We start from the raw sequence: 19,317 nt of genomic DNA, 5'->3' as shown, positions 1-19,317 counted from the left end.
GTTTTCTATTCGAATCCACTGGTCTGTAAGTCTATTCTTGTTCCAGTACCATGCAGTTTTGATTATTATGGCTTTGTAGTATAGCTTGGGATTGTAATGCCTCCGTTCTGTTTTTTCTTTTCTTTTTTTAAGTTTTATTTATTCATACAGAACTGGGGTGCAGCCCAGAGATGCGGAGGATGAGAAGATTCACCAGGGACAGAGGTGGGAGCAGAACAGGCAGATCAACGAAGTACACTACTGAGGGGAGCAGTGGGCGGGTCAGGAGAGGTCTGCCGGGCCATGTGGGTCACCTCCAGGGCAGGCGGGGATCGAACTCGTGGAAGTGGCTTAAGCTTCTTAGTGCAGTGCTTTAACCTGCTGCACCACCAGGGAGGGCCCATTCTGTTTTTTCTTAGTCATGAAAGTTTTGGATATTCGGGGTCTTTTGTTGTTCCATATGAATCTCATCATTTTTTCTATTTCTTTGAAGAATGTCATTGAGATTTTTATGGGGATGGCATTAAATCTGTATATTGCTTTTGGCAGGATGGCCATTTTGATGATGTTAATTCTCCCGATCCATGAGCAGGGAATGTCTTTCCATATCATGGTGTCTTCTTGTATTTCTTTTAACTGTGTTTTGTAATGTTCTTTGTATTGGTCTTTTACCTGTTTTGTTAGGTTGAGTCCCAGATATTTGGTTCTTTTTGTTTTAATTGAAAAAAGGATAGTTTTCTTTATTTCTGCTTCTTCTGATTGGTTGTGTATAGGAAGACCTCTGACTTTTGTGTGTTGAATTTATATCCTGCTACCATGCTAAACTGGTTGATGGTTTTGATTAGTTTCTCTGTGGAGTTTTTAGGGTTTTCCATGTAAATTTAACATATCATCTGCAAATGATAGTTTTTACTTCTTCCCCTATTTGGATTCCTTGTATGTCTTTTTCCTGTCTATTGCTCTGGCTAGAACTTCCAATGTTATGTTGAAGAGCAGTGGAGATAGTGGACACCCTTGTCTTGTTCCTGATCTCAAGGGAAAGGCTTTCAGCTTTTCTCCATTGAGGATAATATTGGCTGTGGCTAAGATTTTGATGAGGATTTTTGCATCAGTGTTCATTAGGGAGATTGGTCTGAAGTTTTCTTTTTTTGTGTTTTCTTTGTGTTTTGGTTTTAGTGTGATGTTAGCTTCATAGAACATTTGTGGTAGTTTTCCTTCTTTTTCAATTTTTTTGATGAGTCTGTGTAGAATAGGCACTAGTTCTTTTCTGAATGTTCGGTAAAATTCATTTGTAAATCCATTTTGGGGGAGGGTTTTGATTACTTCTTCAATTTCTTTGCTTGTAATTGGCCTGTTTAGTTGTTCTAGAGTTGTAGGAATTTGTCCATTTCTGCTAAATCGTCGAACTTGTTTGCATTAGTTGTTCATAATATTCTCTTATTGTTCTTTTGATTTCTGCTGGATCTGTTGTGATTTCTCCTCTTTCATTTATGATTTTGTTTATTTGTGCTTTCTCGTTTTTTCTTTGTGAGCCTGGCTAGTGGCCTGTCTTGTTTATTTTTTCGAAGAACCAACTTTTGGTTTCATTGATATTTTGGACTGTTTTCCTAACTTCCATTTCATTTATTTCTTATTTGACTTTTTTTTTTTGTCTTCTGTTGGCTTTTGGATTATTGTTGTTTTTCCAGTTCTTTAAGGTGGGACATTAGGTTGTTTCTTCAGTTATTGCTTGTTTCTTTATGCGAACTTTTATTGCTATATATTTTCCTCTTATAACTGCTTTTAATGTGTCCCATACATTTTGGAGACTTGTGTCATCATTGTCATTCTTCTACAAGTATTTTTTAATTTCTTCTTTGATCTCCTCATTGATCCAATGGTCTTCCAGTAGTGTGGGTTTTAGTCTCCACGTGGTAGGTGGGTTTCTTGCCTTCTCCATATGGTTTATTTCTAGTTTGATTCCTTCATGGTCAGAGAAAATAGTTGGTATGATTTTGATCTTACTTAGTGTATCTATTGATATTTAACTTGTGACCCACTGTGTCAGTCCTAGAGAATGATCCATGTAGATTTGAGAAAAATTTATACTCAAAGTTTCTGGGGGGCAGTATTCTGTAGATGTCTGTTAGACCCATGTTGTCCAGGTCCTTGTTCAGAGCTTTAGTGTCTTTGCTTAATTTTTGTTTTGTTGATCTGTCCATTGTTGAGAGTGGCTTGTTGAAGTCTCCTACTATGTACGTATTCTCTCTGATACACATTTTTATGGATGACAGTAGTTTCCTGATATATTTTGGTGCTCCTTCATTTGGTGCATATATGTTGATTATTATTTCTTCTTGTTGTATTGTCCCCTTAATCATAATGTAGTGGCCTTCTGTGTGTCTTTTTTTTTTTAAAGATTTATTTGTACATACAGAACTGGGGTACAGGCCAGAGGCTTAGGGGTGGCGAGAGGCTTCACCAGAGACAGAGTGGGGAGCAGAACAGGCAGATGGGCGAAGTACACTGCTGAGGGGAGCAGCGGGCGGGTCAGGAGAGGTCTGCCACGCCATTTGGTCACCTCTGGGGCAGGCGGGAATCGAACTCTTGCGCAAGTGGCTTTAGCTTCTCAGTGCAGTGCTTTAACCCGCTGCGCCACCAGGGAGGGCCTCTGTGTCTCTTTTAACCTTTTTTTAGTTTGAAGTCTTTTTTATCTGATAGAAGTATAGCTGCTCCTGCCTTCTTTTTTGGTCCATTTGCTTGTAGGATTGTTTTCCCTCCTTTAATTTTCAGTCTGTTTTTATCTTTTATAGTTAGATATGTTTCCTGCAGACTGTAGAATGTTCAGTTCTTTTTTTAATCCATCCAGAAACTCTGTGTCTTTTCAATGATGAGTTTAAGCCATTTACATTTAGAGATAATATTGATATACTGGTGCCTCCTTTTGTATTTTTATTCCTTATTTTGAACTATTCTTGTTCATTCTTCTGTTGAATTTGGTTTGAAGGTTTTTTGTACTATTTTTTGGAGTGGGCGTTTAGTCATAACAAAATGATAGAGTTTCTGTTTGTCTGAAAATGTCCTTATACTTTTCTTTGTAGAGGAAGGAGAACTTCGCAGGATAGAGTGTTCTTGGTTGGCACTTAATTCTTTGGAGTTTGTTGAGTATGTCCCTCTTTAATTTTTTTATTTGCTATTACAAATAATTCTATAGGACCTATATCTTAGTATATGTTTATTTTTCTGTAATTAAATACTTACAAGTGAAGTTACATTATGAATTTTAATACATTTTACTAAATGTCTTTCTTAAAAGGTTCACAGTGGATAGCAGGGCTTATTCTCTTCATTTTTATAAACACTACTCTCGATTTTATCTTAGTCTGATCTTAAAAAACTTCTTGATTTAGTTTGCTTTTTTCTAAATTCAAATGAGGTTTTAAGTGTCTCCATATTTTTATTATCATACTTTTTTAAATTGCCTTTATCTGTTGTCACTTAAAACATGTGAACTAGTAGTTTCTACCCTCCTGCATTGTGAAAATAATCTTTTTGGAATATTGATCCTTAAGTATGTGTCAGGTGATGATGTCCATTTGTCTGATATTTGTGGTATGTTTTGTGACAAGAAATTTTAAACTTTTCACAGTTTTGTCAGAGTATTACTGTATGCTGATTTTCTTTTACAGTGTTAATTATATTTTTCTTGATTTGTCAGGAAAGTACAGATAGCAAGTTGTTTTATTTTTTAATTTTTTAAAAAAGATATATTTCTTTTATGCATATAAGAACTGGGTGATGGGGGTGGGGTGGGTTGGGAGAGTAGAGATAATTCACCAGAAACAGAGTAGGGAGCAGAATAGGTGAATCCATTGAAACACACTGCTGAGGGGCACAGTAGGCAAGACAGGCGAGGTGTACTGTACCATATGTGGATTACCTTCCTGGCCTTGGCCCAGGATGGAACTCATGCCTGCAGTTGCTTGCAGTAGCTTGATAGTGCTAGCCTTTAACCCCTTAGACACTAGGGAGGCCCTAGCAAGGCATTTTAAAAGCTCTAGACAAAACTGAATGTCAGAATTATAAACTACTTAATGGACAGAATTGCCTTTAACTCTGTTGGTAGCTTTACTAGGGGTTTTTGGGTTTACAAGCTTTTGTTTTAAAATGTATAATTTATACTGTATGAATTTACTTTTTGTGAAAGCAAAAACTTAACTGCCAGGTACATAAAGTAGTATTATAATACTTAATAGTAAGTGTTGGTAATAGTAACTACAGTGAAACACATAAAATTAGAATTCTTTAAGGGGTTTTGATGGGAAGAAAACTGTCCTGAAAGTGGAGAGACATGTTTTGTTTTTATGTATGTCAATAGCACATTTACACTTTTGTATAAATCTCTATAATGCTTGGAGGCCTGAGTTTTCTCATTCGTGAAATGAGATTTTAATGTGTATCTCACTTGTTTCCAGATTAAAGTTCTATAACCTGCTCATTTTGCTCATTATTAATAATTAATACATGTGCATACATTGCATTATTTCCCTAATCCAGCTTGATTATATTTGTTAATATTCTGACACCATACTTCTTTGTTGTACTTTGGTTCATTAGTTGATTTTGAATTCATTCCTTTTATCTGTTTTCTGTGATAAATATGTATCTTATATGCATGCAAATTATCCCCTTAATTTTGTACTGAAAATACTTGTGATGAAAAGCAAAAAAATAGGCTTAAACATAGGACAGAACATGAAGTAGATTTGAGTTGAGTTAAGAGAAAAAAATTGAACTTATACTTGGTATCAGATTTAGTGAGTTTTAGTGTTAGATTTGTATTCCAGTCCTAACTATACAGTAGTACAAATGAATGTGAGCGAGTTCATTTATCCATAATCCTCAATTTCTGTTTCTTTGTAATATGTGTAATATTTATTACTTGATTAGGATTATTAAATATGATTATGCTCTATCAATAGACATTCAGTAGTTCATTCCCCCTTCAGATTTAATAACTAATGACAGAGTCAAAAAGAGAGTTATTGTATCTTTCTTACAGTTTAAAGCTTTAAATTTGACTGCTTAGTCTTCTTTATAAAATTAAATATTTAAACCTGTTTTCTCTCAGTGTTTACAGTTGAGTCTTTTTATAAGAAATTTCCACTCTAATGGTGATTAAGTTCTTATCACTACCCATTTTTAAATGTACCTCAAATGTGCAGATAAATGAAATTATTAAACTTAAAATAGTATGGGGCTGGTTAGGTTTGTATCTATGATAATCTGCTTTTACATGAAGTTTCTAGAAAAACAACATAAAAATAAATCTGTTTGGTATGTTTATATTTGAATTTCTTACTATATGATATACATTCTTAAGAGTAAAAGTTACGTGTCTATTGTAAATGTGATGGCACATGGTCTCTGAATAAATAAATAGGTAGCTTAGATTAATACTAGTAGTCCTGGTAATTAGATTACTAGTATGATGTTTTTCATTCAGTATATAATGTATGTTAGATAATTTGCTTTATCTTCCTCTACTAGCTTTTGTTTGAGATTATAAAATATTAATGAAGTAAATTTGTAGTTTTGTTACCATGATACAACATTTGGAAGATTGAATAAGCCTTAAAGCATAAAGTATTTAGTGGAATATGTTGTTTCACAGCCGAATTTATATCCAACTGTGGGACTCCAAACTCCAGGAGAAGTTGTTGATGCCAATTTTGGGCAGCATCCTTTCGTGTTTGATATAGAAGACTACATGCGAGAGTGGAGAACCAAAATACAGGCTCAGATAGATCGCTTTCCTATTGGAGATCGGGAGGGAGAATGGCAGACCATGATACAGAAGTAAGTGAAGGAATTTAAATTGACATTATTCAAAAGTATGCTTTTATGAAACATTTTATTTTATTTTTTGGCATAAAAGAATACTTGCTGAAGAGGTTTAATCTTACTTATAGCCTAATGATTTTAATGTATTGATCATATTTAATTTATATAAAAATAAATATAAACAATTAAAAATAATGTCTGATTTGGTGGTACACTAAGTGACATTAGACGGCTTAGTTTAGATTAATTCATTTGTCTCTACTAAGGATTTGTTTTTCAGAGAAGACATGATTCAGCTATTAAGAGTATCAATGTAGAAGATAAATTTGGAAAGATGATTTAGATTGTGTAATTCAGGATCTGTGGTTTTTGGACATGCACTTGACTGTACTGTTAAGTAATTCACATGTGACCATCAACGTAACAAAAAAATGCTGTGCTGTGAATATTGAAATACAGACTTGATATATATACATTTCATGATTTAGGATTTGGCTAATTTTACTGAATATCTACTGACTGTCTGTTTAGTTAATAGAATAATTTTAGCTATTTTAGTTTATTCCAGTAAGCAAATATGTATTACTACTTTTTGCTAAATATTATCCTGTAGAATCAGAGTTATAATTGTCCTAAGAATATCTGACCAAAGAGGAATTTTTTAAATCTTATTAATTATTTTTAGTGCCATTTGCTTATGTATGCTGTCATTAAACATTTAAGAGGAGGAAATGAATGAATACCAAAGAACAATGAATATGGAGTTAGGTTTCATAAATACAGGGTGAATGTTTAGGATTCAGTATTTAGTCATTGGTAGAGGATCTAGGTGACAGCAGAGCAAATGATAGGTATCAGTAAAAGTACTATAAAATGAATAACCTTTACCATCTTTACCAAAAATTCTCAAGTTTTCTTTGAGGAGTTGTTTTTTGTTTGTTTTTTTCCTTAAATGTATAGTGGAATTTGTTACTCCTCTAAATATAACTTGGAAAACACTTTTTAATGCACATACAGGACAACTGTATCTAGCAAGACATCTTCAAAATGTTTTAGAAGTTAAAATATGTAACACCACACAAAATTTATCATTCTTGCTCAGGCACCTTGCCAATTTTAGTATATGTGCTGCCAAAGTGAGCACTTACTGGGAGCCTTTGATGAAAAAGTCAGATTTCATCGTGAAAGTTAGCAGAAAAATATAATTCCCATGATGGTAAACTTTTTAGATTATACCATTGTGGAAAGGCTCAAGTTGACACCTGTCAGTACGACTAAATGGGAGTTCTTCTATAGTCTCACATAGTATAGATTTAAATAAATACTAGTAAGTTTAAATAGTTATTTTTCACTACTGTCACCTAACCCAAGAAAATAGCAAAGGCTTCAGACACCATCATTGGGGCACAGTTAAATTTTAAAAATTAACAAAATGTTGCATGTAATTTTTTGGAGATGATGATTAAAAGACACATCGATTTTGATCCCCTAGAGTTATTGTTATCTGGTATTATAAAGCCTTTAAAATAGTAATTTTGTGTAGCGCAGTTGAAACAGTGTTAGTGAAGTCTGACTTAAGAATGCCATAACTACTAAGAGTTAGAGCTACTAGGATAGGTCATTGACCTATGGTTACAGACTCTTCAGTGCTTAAAATATGATTGCTACAGAGCAGCATGATCATGGTGGGATGGTAGAAGAAACAATATTTGTCTTAATCCTATGATTGTAATTCAGTGAGAGCTGCTACCCTGTCCCAATCCAACACAAAATTGACATTCACCATGACCTCCTGGGAGGTTCATTTTAAAGGATTTTCCTCTTAAGATTTTCTTATTAAATTTGAACAATTAGATGAAATGAAAGGAAAGATCTTGTTTTTTTAGAAAAATTTCTCCCTTCTTCCCCAGTCCCTTATACCTGAACCCACTGATTCCTATCATTTTCTAACTGGCTTTTACTAGTGTCAAGTCAAGGTAGCTTTGGTTTAAAAGGTGCGTTTTGATATATTGGCTGTTCGAGTTTATTTTGTTTTGAGTCAACAAATTTCTAACATTTTGTGAATAGACATAAATACATGCTTTACTCACCTGGTGACTTTTTAAAAAATAAATCTTGTACTTCGGATATAATGGCCACTTATATCTAAACCATATTTGGCTAATTTATCTCCTTTCTACAACCATACTAATTAATTTGGTTTACAAGATGGACTCATTCATAAACTTGTGGAAGATTCTCAGGGTACACTGTAATATTTCTTGTGTTCACACCTTGAAATCCCATCATATAACTCATGAATAAAGAAAATGATGAGTTCTAGAATTTCATCTTGCTGTATTTTACAAAATACACCCTAAGTCATAAAGGTGATATAGAAATTAGGTAAGCAGGATAAAATATTAAGAATTAGAAATAGTAGGAAAGGGCTTGAGAATGATGGGATCCAAGAATCACAGAAAGTCATTTAATGTCCTTGATTCTCTGGTAATAATTATTTTTAGAGAGAATAGTTTCAGTATAACATTTGCAGTTACTTTTTGTAAATACTTCATGAATAGAACAGAATGATTTTTTTAGGACTAAGCTTCAAGTTGAGTTTATTAATCTTTAATCATTTCAAGAGAATAGGTTGTATAGCACTGCAGTAGACCTTGTAGACCTTGTTTAATTAAGTTACAGTATGAAGTGTGTATGCTCTTAACTAAAAGATGTGTGTTTCTTTCTTTTTTTTTTTTTTTAAGAATGGTTTCATCTTATTTAGTCCACCATGGGTACTGTGCCACAGCAGAGGCCTTTGCCAGATCTACAGACCAGACCGTTCTAGAAGAATTAGCTTCCATTAAGAATAGACAAAGTAAGGACACTGTGGTGCATGGCTAACACTTGTTTTCAGATTACAGATTTGTTCACATTGATTTTTAGAAATTTTTTAAATTAAAATTTAAAATAAAAGTTAAAAATGATACCTCCAAAATTTATTTTCATTGATAGTTTGGAAGGTCACCTTTAAAGATTTAACATAGTACTCTATCAGTGTTTTGGATGTGGAAAGGTAAAATTTCGGGGAAATTTTTTTAAGAAATGCTTAGCATTGTTTCCTTAAAACTGTTTCTTGAGGTTTCAGGAAGTGGACATCTAATACTACATATATATATATATATTTTTTTTTTAATTGTAAAGTGGTATTGATTTGATGTTAGTGGAGAGAATAGATGAAAGAATATTTTTCCATTTAAATTGTATATAAATTTAAGATTGTATTGATCTTAAAATATTGTTAGGTCTCAGGGCTTGTGGCCAGAGCTATAAAATCTGTTCAAACAAGAGCAAATCAGCTTTATAACTGTTTTCACAGTTAGCCATCCTAAATTGGCATGGTAAGTCCAATAAGGTGTTTAGTCCATTAAGGTGGTTAGTCCATTAGGGAGGATAAGGCCTGTTTGAGAGCATAGGAAACAAAGCATGATGGGTGAAATGATATATGAAAAGAATTTTTTAAATAGATCAAACTGCTGTAATACATTGATTACATTTGTGTTGTAGCTAATTGTATGTTTGTCTTTTTTACTACATTATAAGCTCTGGCAAGCAAGGTGATCACTTACTCAATAGGTATCTTCATTTAACACATTTCTGACATAGAGGGAATGCTGAATGAGTATTTGTTGTATTCACATCCTATACCTGTGCTAGCATGTTTTAGTGTTGGGTTCACATCTTGAATTTATTTCTTTAATGTTTCCTGTCTGTTTTGACCACTTTTTGAGGTATGATATTAAAAGCTGTACATATTTAAAGTATACAACTTGATAAGTATTAAGAGAAGTATATACCTATGAAACTGTTAGTCTGTGCCATAAACATATTCATCTTAGTATTTAGTAATTACATATTGCTTAACTGGTATCTTTCCTTTATTATATATTGATGATTTTTCAATAGTTTAGTGAAGATAACTGAAATTCTAGATTTTTTAAATGTCTGAAAATTTTCCTTAAATGCTAGCTAGAAACTGATTTTAGGGGGAAAAAATGGAACTTGATTACAATAATTTAAAGGTTTGTTATGTGCTGGGGGAGGTAAGGCTGAGAAAGGGGAACACAGTGGGCTATGATGGAAAACTATAAGCGCTTTAATGGTGGGAGCATTATGGTGACTCCACGTGAAGGGAGAAATCCTGTGCTGTCAAAATATTAACAAGGATGTAAAACAGTGGTGCATCATTAAATTTATGTGTCCACTCTTTCAAAATTAATCCTTTGCTTTCTTTTTTTAAACAGGAATTCAGAAATTGGTGTTGGCAGGAAGAATGGGGGAAGCCATTGAAACAACACAACAGTTATACCCAAGTTTACTTGAACGAAATCCTAATCTCCTTTTTACATTAAAGTGAGTTTGTTTAATAACAAATGTTACATTTCTTACATGCGTGGATTATGTAGAACCAAATTATTTCCAGTTGTAATAATTTTCATTTTTATACCTTTTAAAATGAATGTCTTTTACATATGATTGTATAGTAACATATTTAAGTAACAAATTATTCAAAATATTTTCTATTGAGCACTATAAGCAGATGTCATGTTTTGCTATTATTTTTTTCTATCATTCTACTTAATATTTTAAAATGTGAAAATCTTTTTTAGAAGCTAGTTAATATATTTTTTCCACCTGCAAATTAACTTGTAGTTAAGTCTGGCACATATACATAACATCATTTTTAGGTGTACGGTCTGCAGCTATCACTAACTATACATTTCTAAAATTCTATCTTAAACTGAAACACTTGGTGCTAAGAAAACAATAACTTCCCCTTTCTCCCTCTTCCTAGCTCCTGATAACAACCATTCTACTTTTTGTCTCATAAATTGAATTTAACTATAGATGTACTGTTTAGTGACTCTTAAAAGAGTTGTCCTTTCTAAGTTATTTCACTTTGCATAATGTCTCAAAATTCAGCTTGTGGGATTTGTCAGAATTTCTTCCTTTTGAAAACTGAATAATACTCTGTTGTATGTATAAGAAACATTCTGTTTATCCATCAGAGCACATTTGGGTTGCTTCCACTTTCAGTTATTGTGACCAGTGCTGTTGAACATGGGTGTACAATTAGCTATATGAGTCCTACTTTCAAATACTGTGGTTATATGTACCTAGAAGTGGAATTGTTGACCATACGTTAATTCTGGGTTTAATTTTTTTGAGGAAATTAAATTCCATAGTCCTGTTTATTTTACATTCTCACCACAGTGTACAACAAGTCTAACTTTCCCATATCCTCTCTTATATTTTTATTTTCTGTCCTGACTTATTCTGATAATAGCTATCCTAACTTGGCATTTTTTAGTTGATTCTGTGACTCTTTGAAAATTAAGTATTATTTAGCTTAAGATGTTAAATTCCCAATTACTAAAACCATTTGTAAGCCAAGTGTTAGTATTGTTTGTTTTAGTATAAAGTTTATATGTGAACTATTTGGGTTAAGAAAAGAGGGCAAATGTAATGAGGAAGGGTGAGACTCTACTTTGTATGTACATTATGTTCTTAAATTCTTAAGTACTACCATTATGTTGCTAAATTCTTAGTACTACCAAATGCAACTAATGTTTCTGATTATTTTTAGCTTTAAAAATGGAGTCCTTTTTGATTCTGTTTATTATAGCTACAGGTAGATTTTTACTTTTAGTATATCTTGGTTAAGAGAGGCAAAATCTTTTCCATTGCACTTTAATTTTTCTGGAAAATTTGAAGTATTTGAAACTTTATTTAGTATTTTTAGCATGTTACATAAAGGCCAAACTTACTGGTACATGCAAGTTCTTAAAATACTTTCTTTTACACACCTGTTCCTCTAAATAAGTAAATAGCAATTTGAAGATTACCTAAGTAAATGTTTCTTTTTTCTTTGTTCAGAGTGCGTCAGTTTATAGAAATGGTGAATGGTACAGATAGTGAAGTACGATGTTTGGGAGGCCGAAGTCCAAAATCTCAAGACAGTTATCCTGTTAGTCCTCGACCTTTTAGTAGTCCAAGTATGAGCCCCAGCCATGGAATGAATATCCACAGTTTAGCATCAGGCAAAGGGAGTACTGCACATTTTTCTGGTGAGATTCAATCTTATGACATTATCTTTAAAGTTTTGCCCCAATTGTGTTTATTCAAAATTAAATTCAGTAAAATCTGGACATTTTCTGTGTTGCTTTTTTGCACGTGTACACTTGATCTCAATATGTTCTGGCAGAAATTGTAGGTGTATCAGACGGATGTGTTTTCAGTACAAGGAAATAAACTGCTCTTGTTAGAATAGGTTATTAGCAGTAACCTTAATTTATAAATTATGAGCAACATTTGGGTTGTCTCTAGAAATTAATCACAGATAACTGATGAAAAGGTCTGTGTTAAGTGTAAAGGTGATCTGGCAGTGGTATCTTAACCATCACCATCACTAAACCTAACTGGACTGCCTGCTGTCTCCTTTAACAGCCAGTCTTGCAAAAATCTGCCAGCCCACTTCATTCTCTCTTGTCCCTTTCTTGCATACCATCCTTATTGACAGAGCTTTTGCTGTTCTCTTCATTAACACTCTCCTTTATTTCTGACTTTGAAGACATCACTTCTACAGGTTTATTTCTGACAAACTTATATTTTCATATTTCTTCTTTCTTGGCTTGTTTCTAGTTCTATTTTCCCAAGGTGTATGTTCTCCTGTATGTTGACCTTTCTGAAACAGTAGTTAAATATTTTCTTATTTTCATAGAGTATCGCCCCTTGTGAATATCATATACCACTTCAGATTAGGAGAGAGTTTTAGTCTGTGTATTCATGTGTAAATTGTGGGTGATAAAATGATAGGGGGATTGTAAGGATTAAAGGGAGGATTTAAACCTTTAACAAACATTAAAGGAGATAATTATAGCTCACAATTAAATGTCCTTATCTTCTTTCAAAGAATTTATCTGTTTATGATTTAAGTAGTCCATTGACTAATCTACATTTTAAGCACAAAATCAGAATAGGGGTACATTATTTACTACCTTATGTGAAATTAGTGTTTGTATTTCCATGTGGTACTTTTTTCTTTCTTCTTTTTGTCTAGGTTTTGAAAGTTGTAGTAATGGTGTAATATCAAGTAAAGCACATCAGTCATATTGCCATAGTAAACATCAGTCATCCAATTTGAATGTACCAGAACTGAACAGTATAAATATGTCAAGATCACAGCAAGTTAATAACTTCACCAGGTAGGTAATTTCCCTAACTTGCATTGTTATAAGCAACCTAATTTATATGTGTCATAATTTTTAATAGTTTTGAAAAGTTGGGCCATGTAATTCCCACCCACCCCCACCCCCCCCAGAAAATAACAGATTTAAGGAATAAATGCAAAGCTTTTCGTGCATGTAGGCTCTTTTATGTGTTCCTTTTTACACAGCATACACACTTTTGTATAGTGGGGATTATAAGGACAATTCAGGGATGTTCATGCCTTTTCTTCTGCCAAACACAGATATCTAAATGATCACCTAAGTGCCATTTATTGTTTCCAAACTAAATCATAATAGTTTATTTAACCCCTAGTGCACAATATGTTTATAACAACTTTTTCCTCTGTGGGGATTTTTTTGGTATTAATGACTAGTCATTTGCCTGAGTTCAAATAACTAATTTTGTGAAAACTTTTTTGTGAGCATGCATATAGCAGGTGGTGAAGTCATTTAATAAATACATAACAGGATGACAATCTTGAGAATCTGTTGGTTGTCCAACAGTTTGCAATGCATGGTCTCTGACTTAGAAGAACTTTGAGAAGATGTCTATGTTACCATACTTTGATCATTGATATACTCTAGTTTAATATTCATGATGCTTGAATTCTCTTGAAATACATTTTAATTCAATGCTAGTTTGTAATAGTAAGTTATGAATTTAGCCAGCCATAAGTATCCAGCATCTAAATCTCAACTTGGTTCAAGACTAGTAGAATGGTAATCTTATCTTCATAAAAATAATGGATATGATTTATCATTTGAAGATGATTTGGTTTCATAATTTGAATAATTAATCATACTGCATTTTTTTGAGAATGTTAATCAATGCAAAATTTTCTTGTTGATGGAGAGAGATCCTAATTTTCATGAGGAAATCAAAATGGAAATGAGATTCTGTAGAAAGGGGTATTTAAAAATCTATATATGCAATTTTCAAATTAATTAGAACTTGAAGGTTATTCACAAGTCACAAAAATCCATCGAATTAATGGTTTTGTGTGGTATTGGTTATTTTGAAGTCCACAAAAAGTGGTATGGGAAAAACAATTAGAAAAAGTGACAGTCTTTTGCTCCTGAGGTGGTCAGGGTAGATATGACATGTTGGAAAACAAAGAATTAGAATATTTTTACAGCAAAAACATAGTATGAAAATTTTAAATGTTAAATCTTTCGTACTTTATTGTGCTTCATAGTTACATTAGTACTTTATTTTTGGTAGAGGAATCTATCGTTGCTTGAGAAAAAGATTGAACTCAGTTCCTGGGTTTTCTCTTAAATACTATCCTCATGCCAGGAAGTTGCTAAAGAGTCCTCTCATTACCTGAGTACAGGAAGCAAACACAACGGAAGGGTTGATGACATAGCCTCCTTCTTTGATTGTGTCTGGTATATAAGAGAGTGAGCCTTCAAACTACCTTAACCTGTGAAATAGGAACAATTTTATAGTTGGTAATGGCTTTTCTTATAATAATGTAAAGCAAACAAAGATGGTATTGATTATTAAAACCATTTTACAGATGTAAGGCTGAATATCAGAAAAATAAGTGATTTTGTATTTAAAGGTCCATAATTAGTAGCTAGTAAGTTGTGAAGCTGACGTTATTTCCCAGGATTTCTGACTTCCCAGGCATGTGTTTTTCCAAGTACGTCTCCCCCTCCTCCATCCCATTTTCTGTTCAAGCTGTAAAACTCAAGATGGCTGCACTTTCAGGATACTTTCCTTGATTTATATCCCCACTAAATGTTGTATGACTCCTTGTGAGTAAGTTTCAGCATACTCTGATGCTTGGTGGTGTAGCAGCAGCAAACTTTCCATAGGCTGTTCACTCCTGGAGGGCAGATGCTAGTTCATTATATCCTGCTTTTCACAGAGAACAATGGTGCAGAGGCTTTTAATTGAAGGAGTCAGTGACTCCTTCTCCAATGCCACAATGAATTGTCAGAAACAAAACCAAACCATTTTATTGTTGAGATCACTAAAAGCTGTGTTCTTAAAGATTTTCATCAAATTAAACCTTTTCATTTTTAAACTTTGATTTTCTTATCTATTCTCAAAGTTTGTCAAGATTGTAAATAAGCTTTCTCGACTGATAAAGGGATCTTTGTGCTTTTGGACAGATCTTTTTACCATGTAGTATTACTAGTAAGATGTGTGCACGTCCACTTACACCTTTACACACTACTCAAACATTTAAATTCACATATCCATTCCAGGGTATTAGCCAGTGTTTACTTCTGTGACTTTACACACAGAAGACTTATTCTTCACCTGCGTTTAGTGTTTTTGTTTTTGTTTTTGTTTTTTAATTCTGCAAATAGATATACACTGCTCTTCTGTGGAAAAAGGTCACTTTTGCTTAAATATTTTCTTAAAAATTTTGTCAAGTATTTGCTCCTGGCCAATATATAATCATTAGCTAGCTCTTCTGTGTGAAATTGTAAAGTTTAAATATTTATTGTTGTATAGAGAATGTTTTGGCTCTGAAGGGCATACATTGCCAACTTCAGTAGTTACTCATTTAGTGATAAACATGAAATGAGTGAAAATTGGAAATAGCCTCTGTATCCAAGACAGCATTAAAATTTTTTCAATAATACTTTAGACTCTTTAGCCAGTATGAAAGCCTGTGAGAGAAAAATAGTTTGAGTGCTAGGAAAGTATGTGAGGACGAGACTGAATGGTTTTTAGCGTTTTAAATTATTTGCCTTATAAGAGGGTATAATTTTAGTAGTGTGGACACATTTCAAAGCTGTTAAGGAAGAAATAGTCTTAACAGTGAGTTGAACAGGCAGGTGGAGTGGGCTCCAGGAGTAGTTTGTTTTGAAAGTTAGGTTCTCCCCTTATATCCTGAAAAATGATTGCTGTCATGGAATTGGGGACCTGGAGGCAAGAGTTGATTAACAAGGAATGAAGTACAGTTCTGAGTGAAAAGCAGTATGAAGTGTCTGCTGAAGATGACTTCTGCATATTGATGTACAAGTCATTAAACAATTACATTTTAGTACATGTGCTTCTCCCCCCTTCCCCCAACTGCCCCCCATCTCCAGGAGTACAGATTTGTCAGTCAACTTTTGGCTTTTAATACATTTAAGATTTAACCAAATACCTTTTTTGCAGATTGCTATTGCCTTGTGAAATCAGTTTCTAAGTAGGCTACTTAGTATTAGTAATTTATTTTAAACTAAGCTGCAAATGTGATATTGCTAAAATTAGGTTTGTTTTTTCATTTTCAGTAATGATGTAGACATGGAAACAGATCACTACTCCAATGGAGTTGGAGAAACTTCATCCAATGGTTTCCTAAATGGTAGCTCTAAACATGACCACGAAATGGAAGATTGTGACACCGAAATGGGTCTGCAGTGATATTTCTTACATTTTTAATAAAAAATGATGACTACAAGGTTATGTTTTTACTTGTACTGATTCACAGCTGAGCTTAAATCAAATATAAAGATGTATGTGCCATTGGATTTGACATGGCTACATACTCTCACACTTTCTTGTTAGAGTGGTTGCTAGTCAGAGTAGAGTTACTTTCCAGAACCATCTGCAGTTACATACTAGATGGGTTTCTTTGCTGGACTGTGTTTTGGCTCAACTTTAGTGCTGACATTAATGCAGTACTCACTCATTTGTGTGAAATACCCTTTAGGAGATTTAGTATTAGAGATGTGAAAAGTTTTTACACTTCACTATTCAATAATAGTCAAAAGATAGATGTAATTTTATAAATTCTATTCATACAAAATTTGTTAAATTCATTTAATGTGAATATATAGGACTATCCATTGTTGAGTGCCTGGGACACACTGGTACTTGAGCATGACCTTGCTGTTCAACCCCAAAATTATTTGATTGAAAGATACATAAACATGTATAATTTACTTTGCTGACAACTTGTGTAGTAGATTGTATTATACAATTAAATTGTCAACAAACTTTCCCTTGAATTTGAGGGTGAAAATTATTGTTTATAAATTCTTATTATCAGATTTCCACGGCAACCTTAGATTTCTTGGCATTGAGTTTAAAAGCTATTTACTTGAATAGCTTATAAGAAAGTACTTTACAAGTGCAAGGTTTTTGAAATTTAAGCAACTGCTTTGGTAAAATTATGTGCTCTTAGGCATAATTCAGTTTTTTGAGCAATGGGTCTGATTAAAAGGCATAGTTTTTTTTCTGTCAGATAATCAGCAATTTTTGTACTAAGTCGTAATTTAAGCATAGTAATCAAGAGCATGAGTTATAGAGCCAGATTACCTGGATTTGAATTCATCAACTGCCACTTACTAGCTGTAAAACCTTGGACAAATTATTTAAGCACTCTTATACCTCAGTTTCTTCATCTGTAAAATGGGTATAATAATAACTGCCTCTTGGATTATTGTGAAGGTTAAATGAGTTTATCTGTGTAAAGCTTATAGCACAAAAGTTAGTGTTTAATAAGTGTTAATTATCTGGCCCTCCTTGATGGCACAGTGGGTTAAAGTGAAGTACAATGAACCTATCCACAGTCATTGCAGCATGAGTTCGATTTCCTGGCCAGGGAGGTGGCCCACATGGCATGGCAGACCTTTGTTGACTCTCCCATTGCTCCCCTCAGCAGTGTATTTCAGTACATCTACCTGTTCTGCTCCCCATCCTCTCTGGTGAATCCTCTCACCCCTGAATCTCTGGCCTATACCCAGTTCTTGTATGCATAAATAAATAAATCTTTAGGGGAAAAAAGTGTTAATAATTATCATCTGTTTCATTAGTGATAGTATATTATTGGCAATTTATAATTACATTATTGATCAGGGACTTATGAAGATAAACAGCAGATCCTTGAGTAATACTGTTTTGTTCAACATTGTTTCATTATAGTGTTGAGAACAAGTCCCAGCCAATGTTGAATGGAATGTTACTAGAGAATCTAGTTTTATCTTAAGATGTCTTACTTAAAGTCACAGTTTCTAAGAACCCGTTGATAATATTAGTCATCACCTGATGTACTAGTTGCTGGCTCCTAGGCCCTTGTGACCTAAGAAAAGTACACCTTTGAGCTGCAAAATTGCCTATGAAATAAAAAATAAACCTGCACATTGTGATGAAATACTGGGTGGTTGTTGCTAAATGAAATACATAGAATATTATAAAGAATTTATTTTTCTCCAATATAGTTCATATATAAGGAGTAAAATGTTGTTTTGCTTGCAGAAGTTGATTCAAGTCAGTTAAGACGCCAGTTGTGTGGAGGAAGTCAAGCTGCCATAGAAAGAATGATTCACTTTGGACGAGAGCTCCAAGCAATGAGTGAACAGCTAAGGAGAGAATGTGGCAAGAACACAGCAAATAAAAAAATGCTAAAGGTAAATTTGTTTGCCTTTGAAACCTTTACACATGTATCTCATAGGAACTGTTAACGTCATTTTGTGGAACACTGAGAAGCGCTAGGGCTAAACATACTTTGTTGAGAAACTTGTACATAAATTCCTGGCTTCCTGTCTTTCTGAGAGTGAAATGTCTGGTAAGGTTAGGTAGCTCTGCTGTACTTGTAAAATGCTGAACATGACATAAAAAGCTGATTACATCCTAATTCTTCCACTTAGTGTTTTGTGTCCTTTCTCACCTATCTTTCTTAGTTTTATTGTATGAATCATAAAATAGACAGTTACTAGGAGAAGTGTTGAGTGTACTGATCAAATTATAAATTTGAACTATTTCTATTTTTTTTCAACATTGTTGAGGCTGCACCAAATTGAGCTTTCATTTTGGTGATTGCTCAAGGTTTGGGTCATCTTTCATAGCCAGTTAAAATACATTTTCAAATCTCTTGTGGACTTGTCTCTGACATGGATGACATTTAAACAACTTGGTGAGCTAGCCAGAGTTTCGCTTGTCAGTTGAAGATGGCAGTTACCCCTACCTTAAGTCAGTCAGTTGTGGAGATGTTAAGACTATTTAATTTTTTTTCCCATCAGCCCTGTAATAAGCCTTTTAACCATTAACCTAACCACTGATTTTTAAATTTTTTAACTCTTGCTCTAAGTTGGGGTGAAAGTTGATTTGTTACATATAATGTAAAATTTTGAAAGAAGTTACAAAAGATACTAGTGGCCATGACCTGGTTCTTGGGTATAATAGGAAGTGGAGTGGCTACTGCTATTCCCTCCTATGCTAGTCCAGCCACAGACAGTTTCATTCAATCTTGTAAAACTTTCCTGTCTGATCTCACAGCCTACTGCATTGAAACCCACA

General features: G+C 33.5%; 1 protein-coding gene across 1 annotated transcript in view; it reads left to right on the top strand.

Annotated features, from left to right (window-relative positions):
* RANBP9 (RAN binding protein 9) overlaps positions 1 to 19,317 on the top strand; it is a 92,513-nt gene that overhangs the window by 63,889 nt on the left and 9,307 nt on the right. Inside the window, exons 6-12 of the mRNA XM_004693299.2 lie at positions 5,633 to 5,817; positions 8,547 to 8,659; positions 10,086 to 10,194; positions 11,719 to 11,909; positions 12,902 to 13,046; positions 16,308 to 16,429; positions 18,277 to 18,428. Of these exons, the coding sequence (XP_004693356.1) occupies positions 5,633 to 5,817; positions 8,547 to 8,659; positions 10,086 to 10,194; positions 11,719 to 11,909; positions 12,902 to 13,046; positions 16,308 to 16,429; positions 18,277 to 18,428 (1,017 nt within the window). The remainder of the gene's footprint in view (positions 1 to 5,632; positions 5,818 to 8,546; positions 8,660 to 10,085; positions 10,195 to 11,718; positions 11,910 to 12,901; positions 13,047 to 16,307; positions 16,430 to 18,276; positions 18,429 to 19,317) is intronic.

The sequence above is a fragment of the Condylura cristata genome, unplaced genomic scaffold (assembly GCF_000260355.1).
Source record: "Condylura cristata isolate star-nosed mole 26May11 unplaced genomic scaffold, ConCri1.0 scaffold00037, whole genome shotgun sequence".
NCBI lineage: Eukaryota > Metazoa > Chordata > Mammalia > Eulipotyphla > Talpidae > Condylura > Condylura cristata.
The sequence above is the reverse complement of the archived record's forward strand: the minus strand, read 5'-3'. Positions and strand labels throughout refer to the sequence as shown.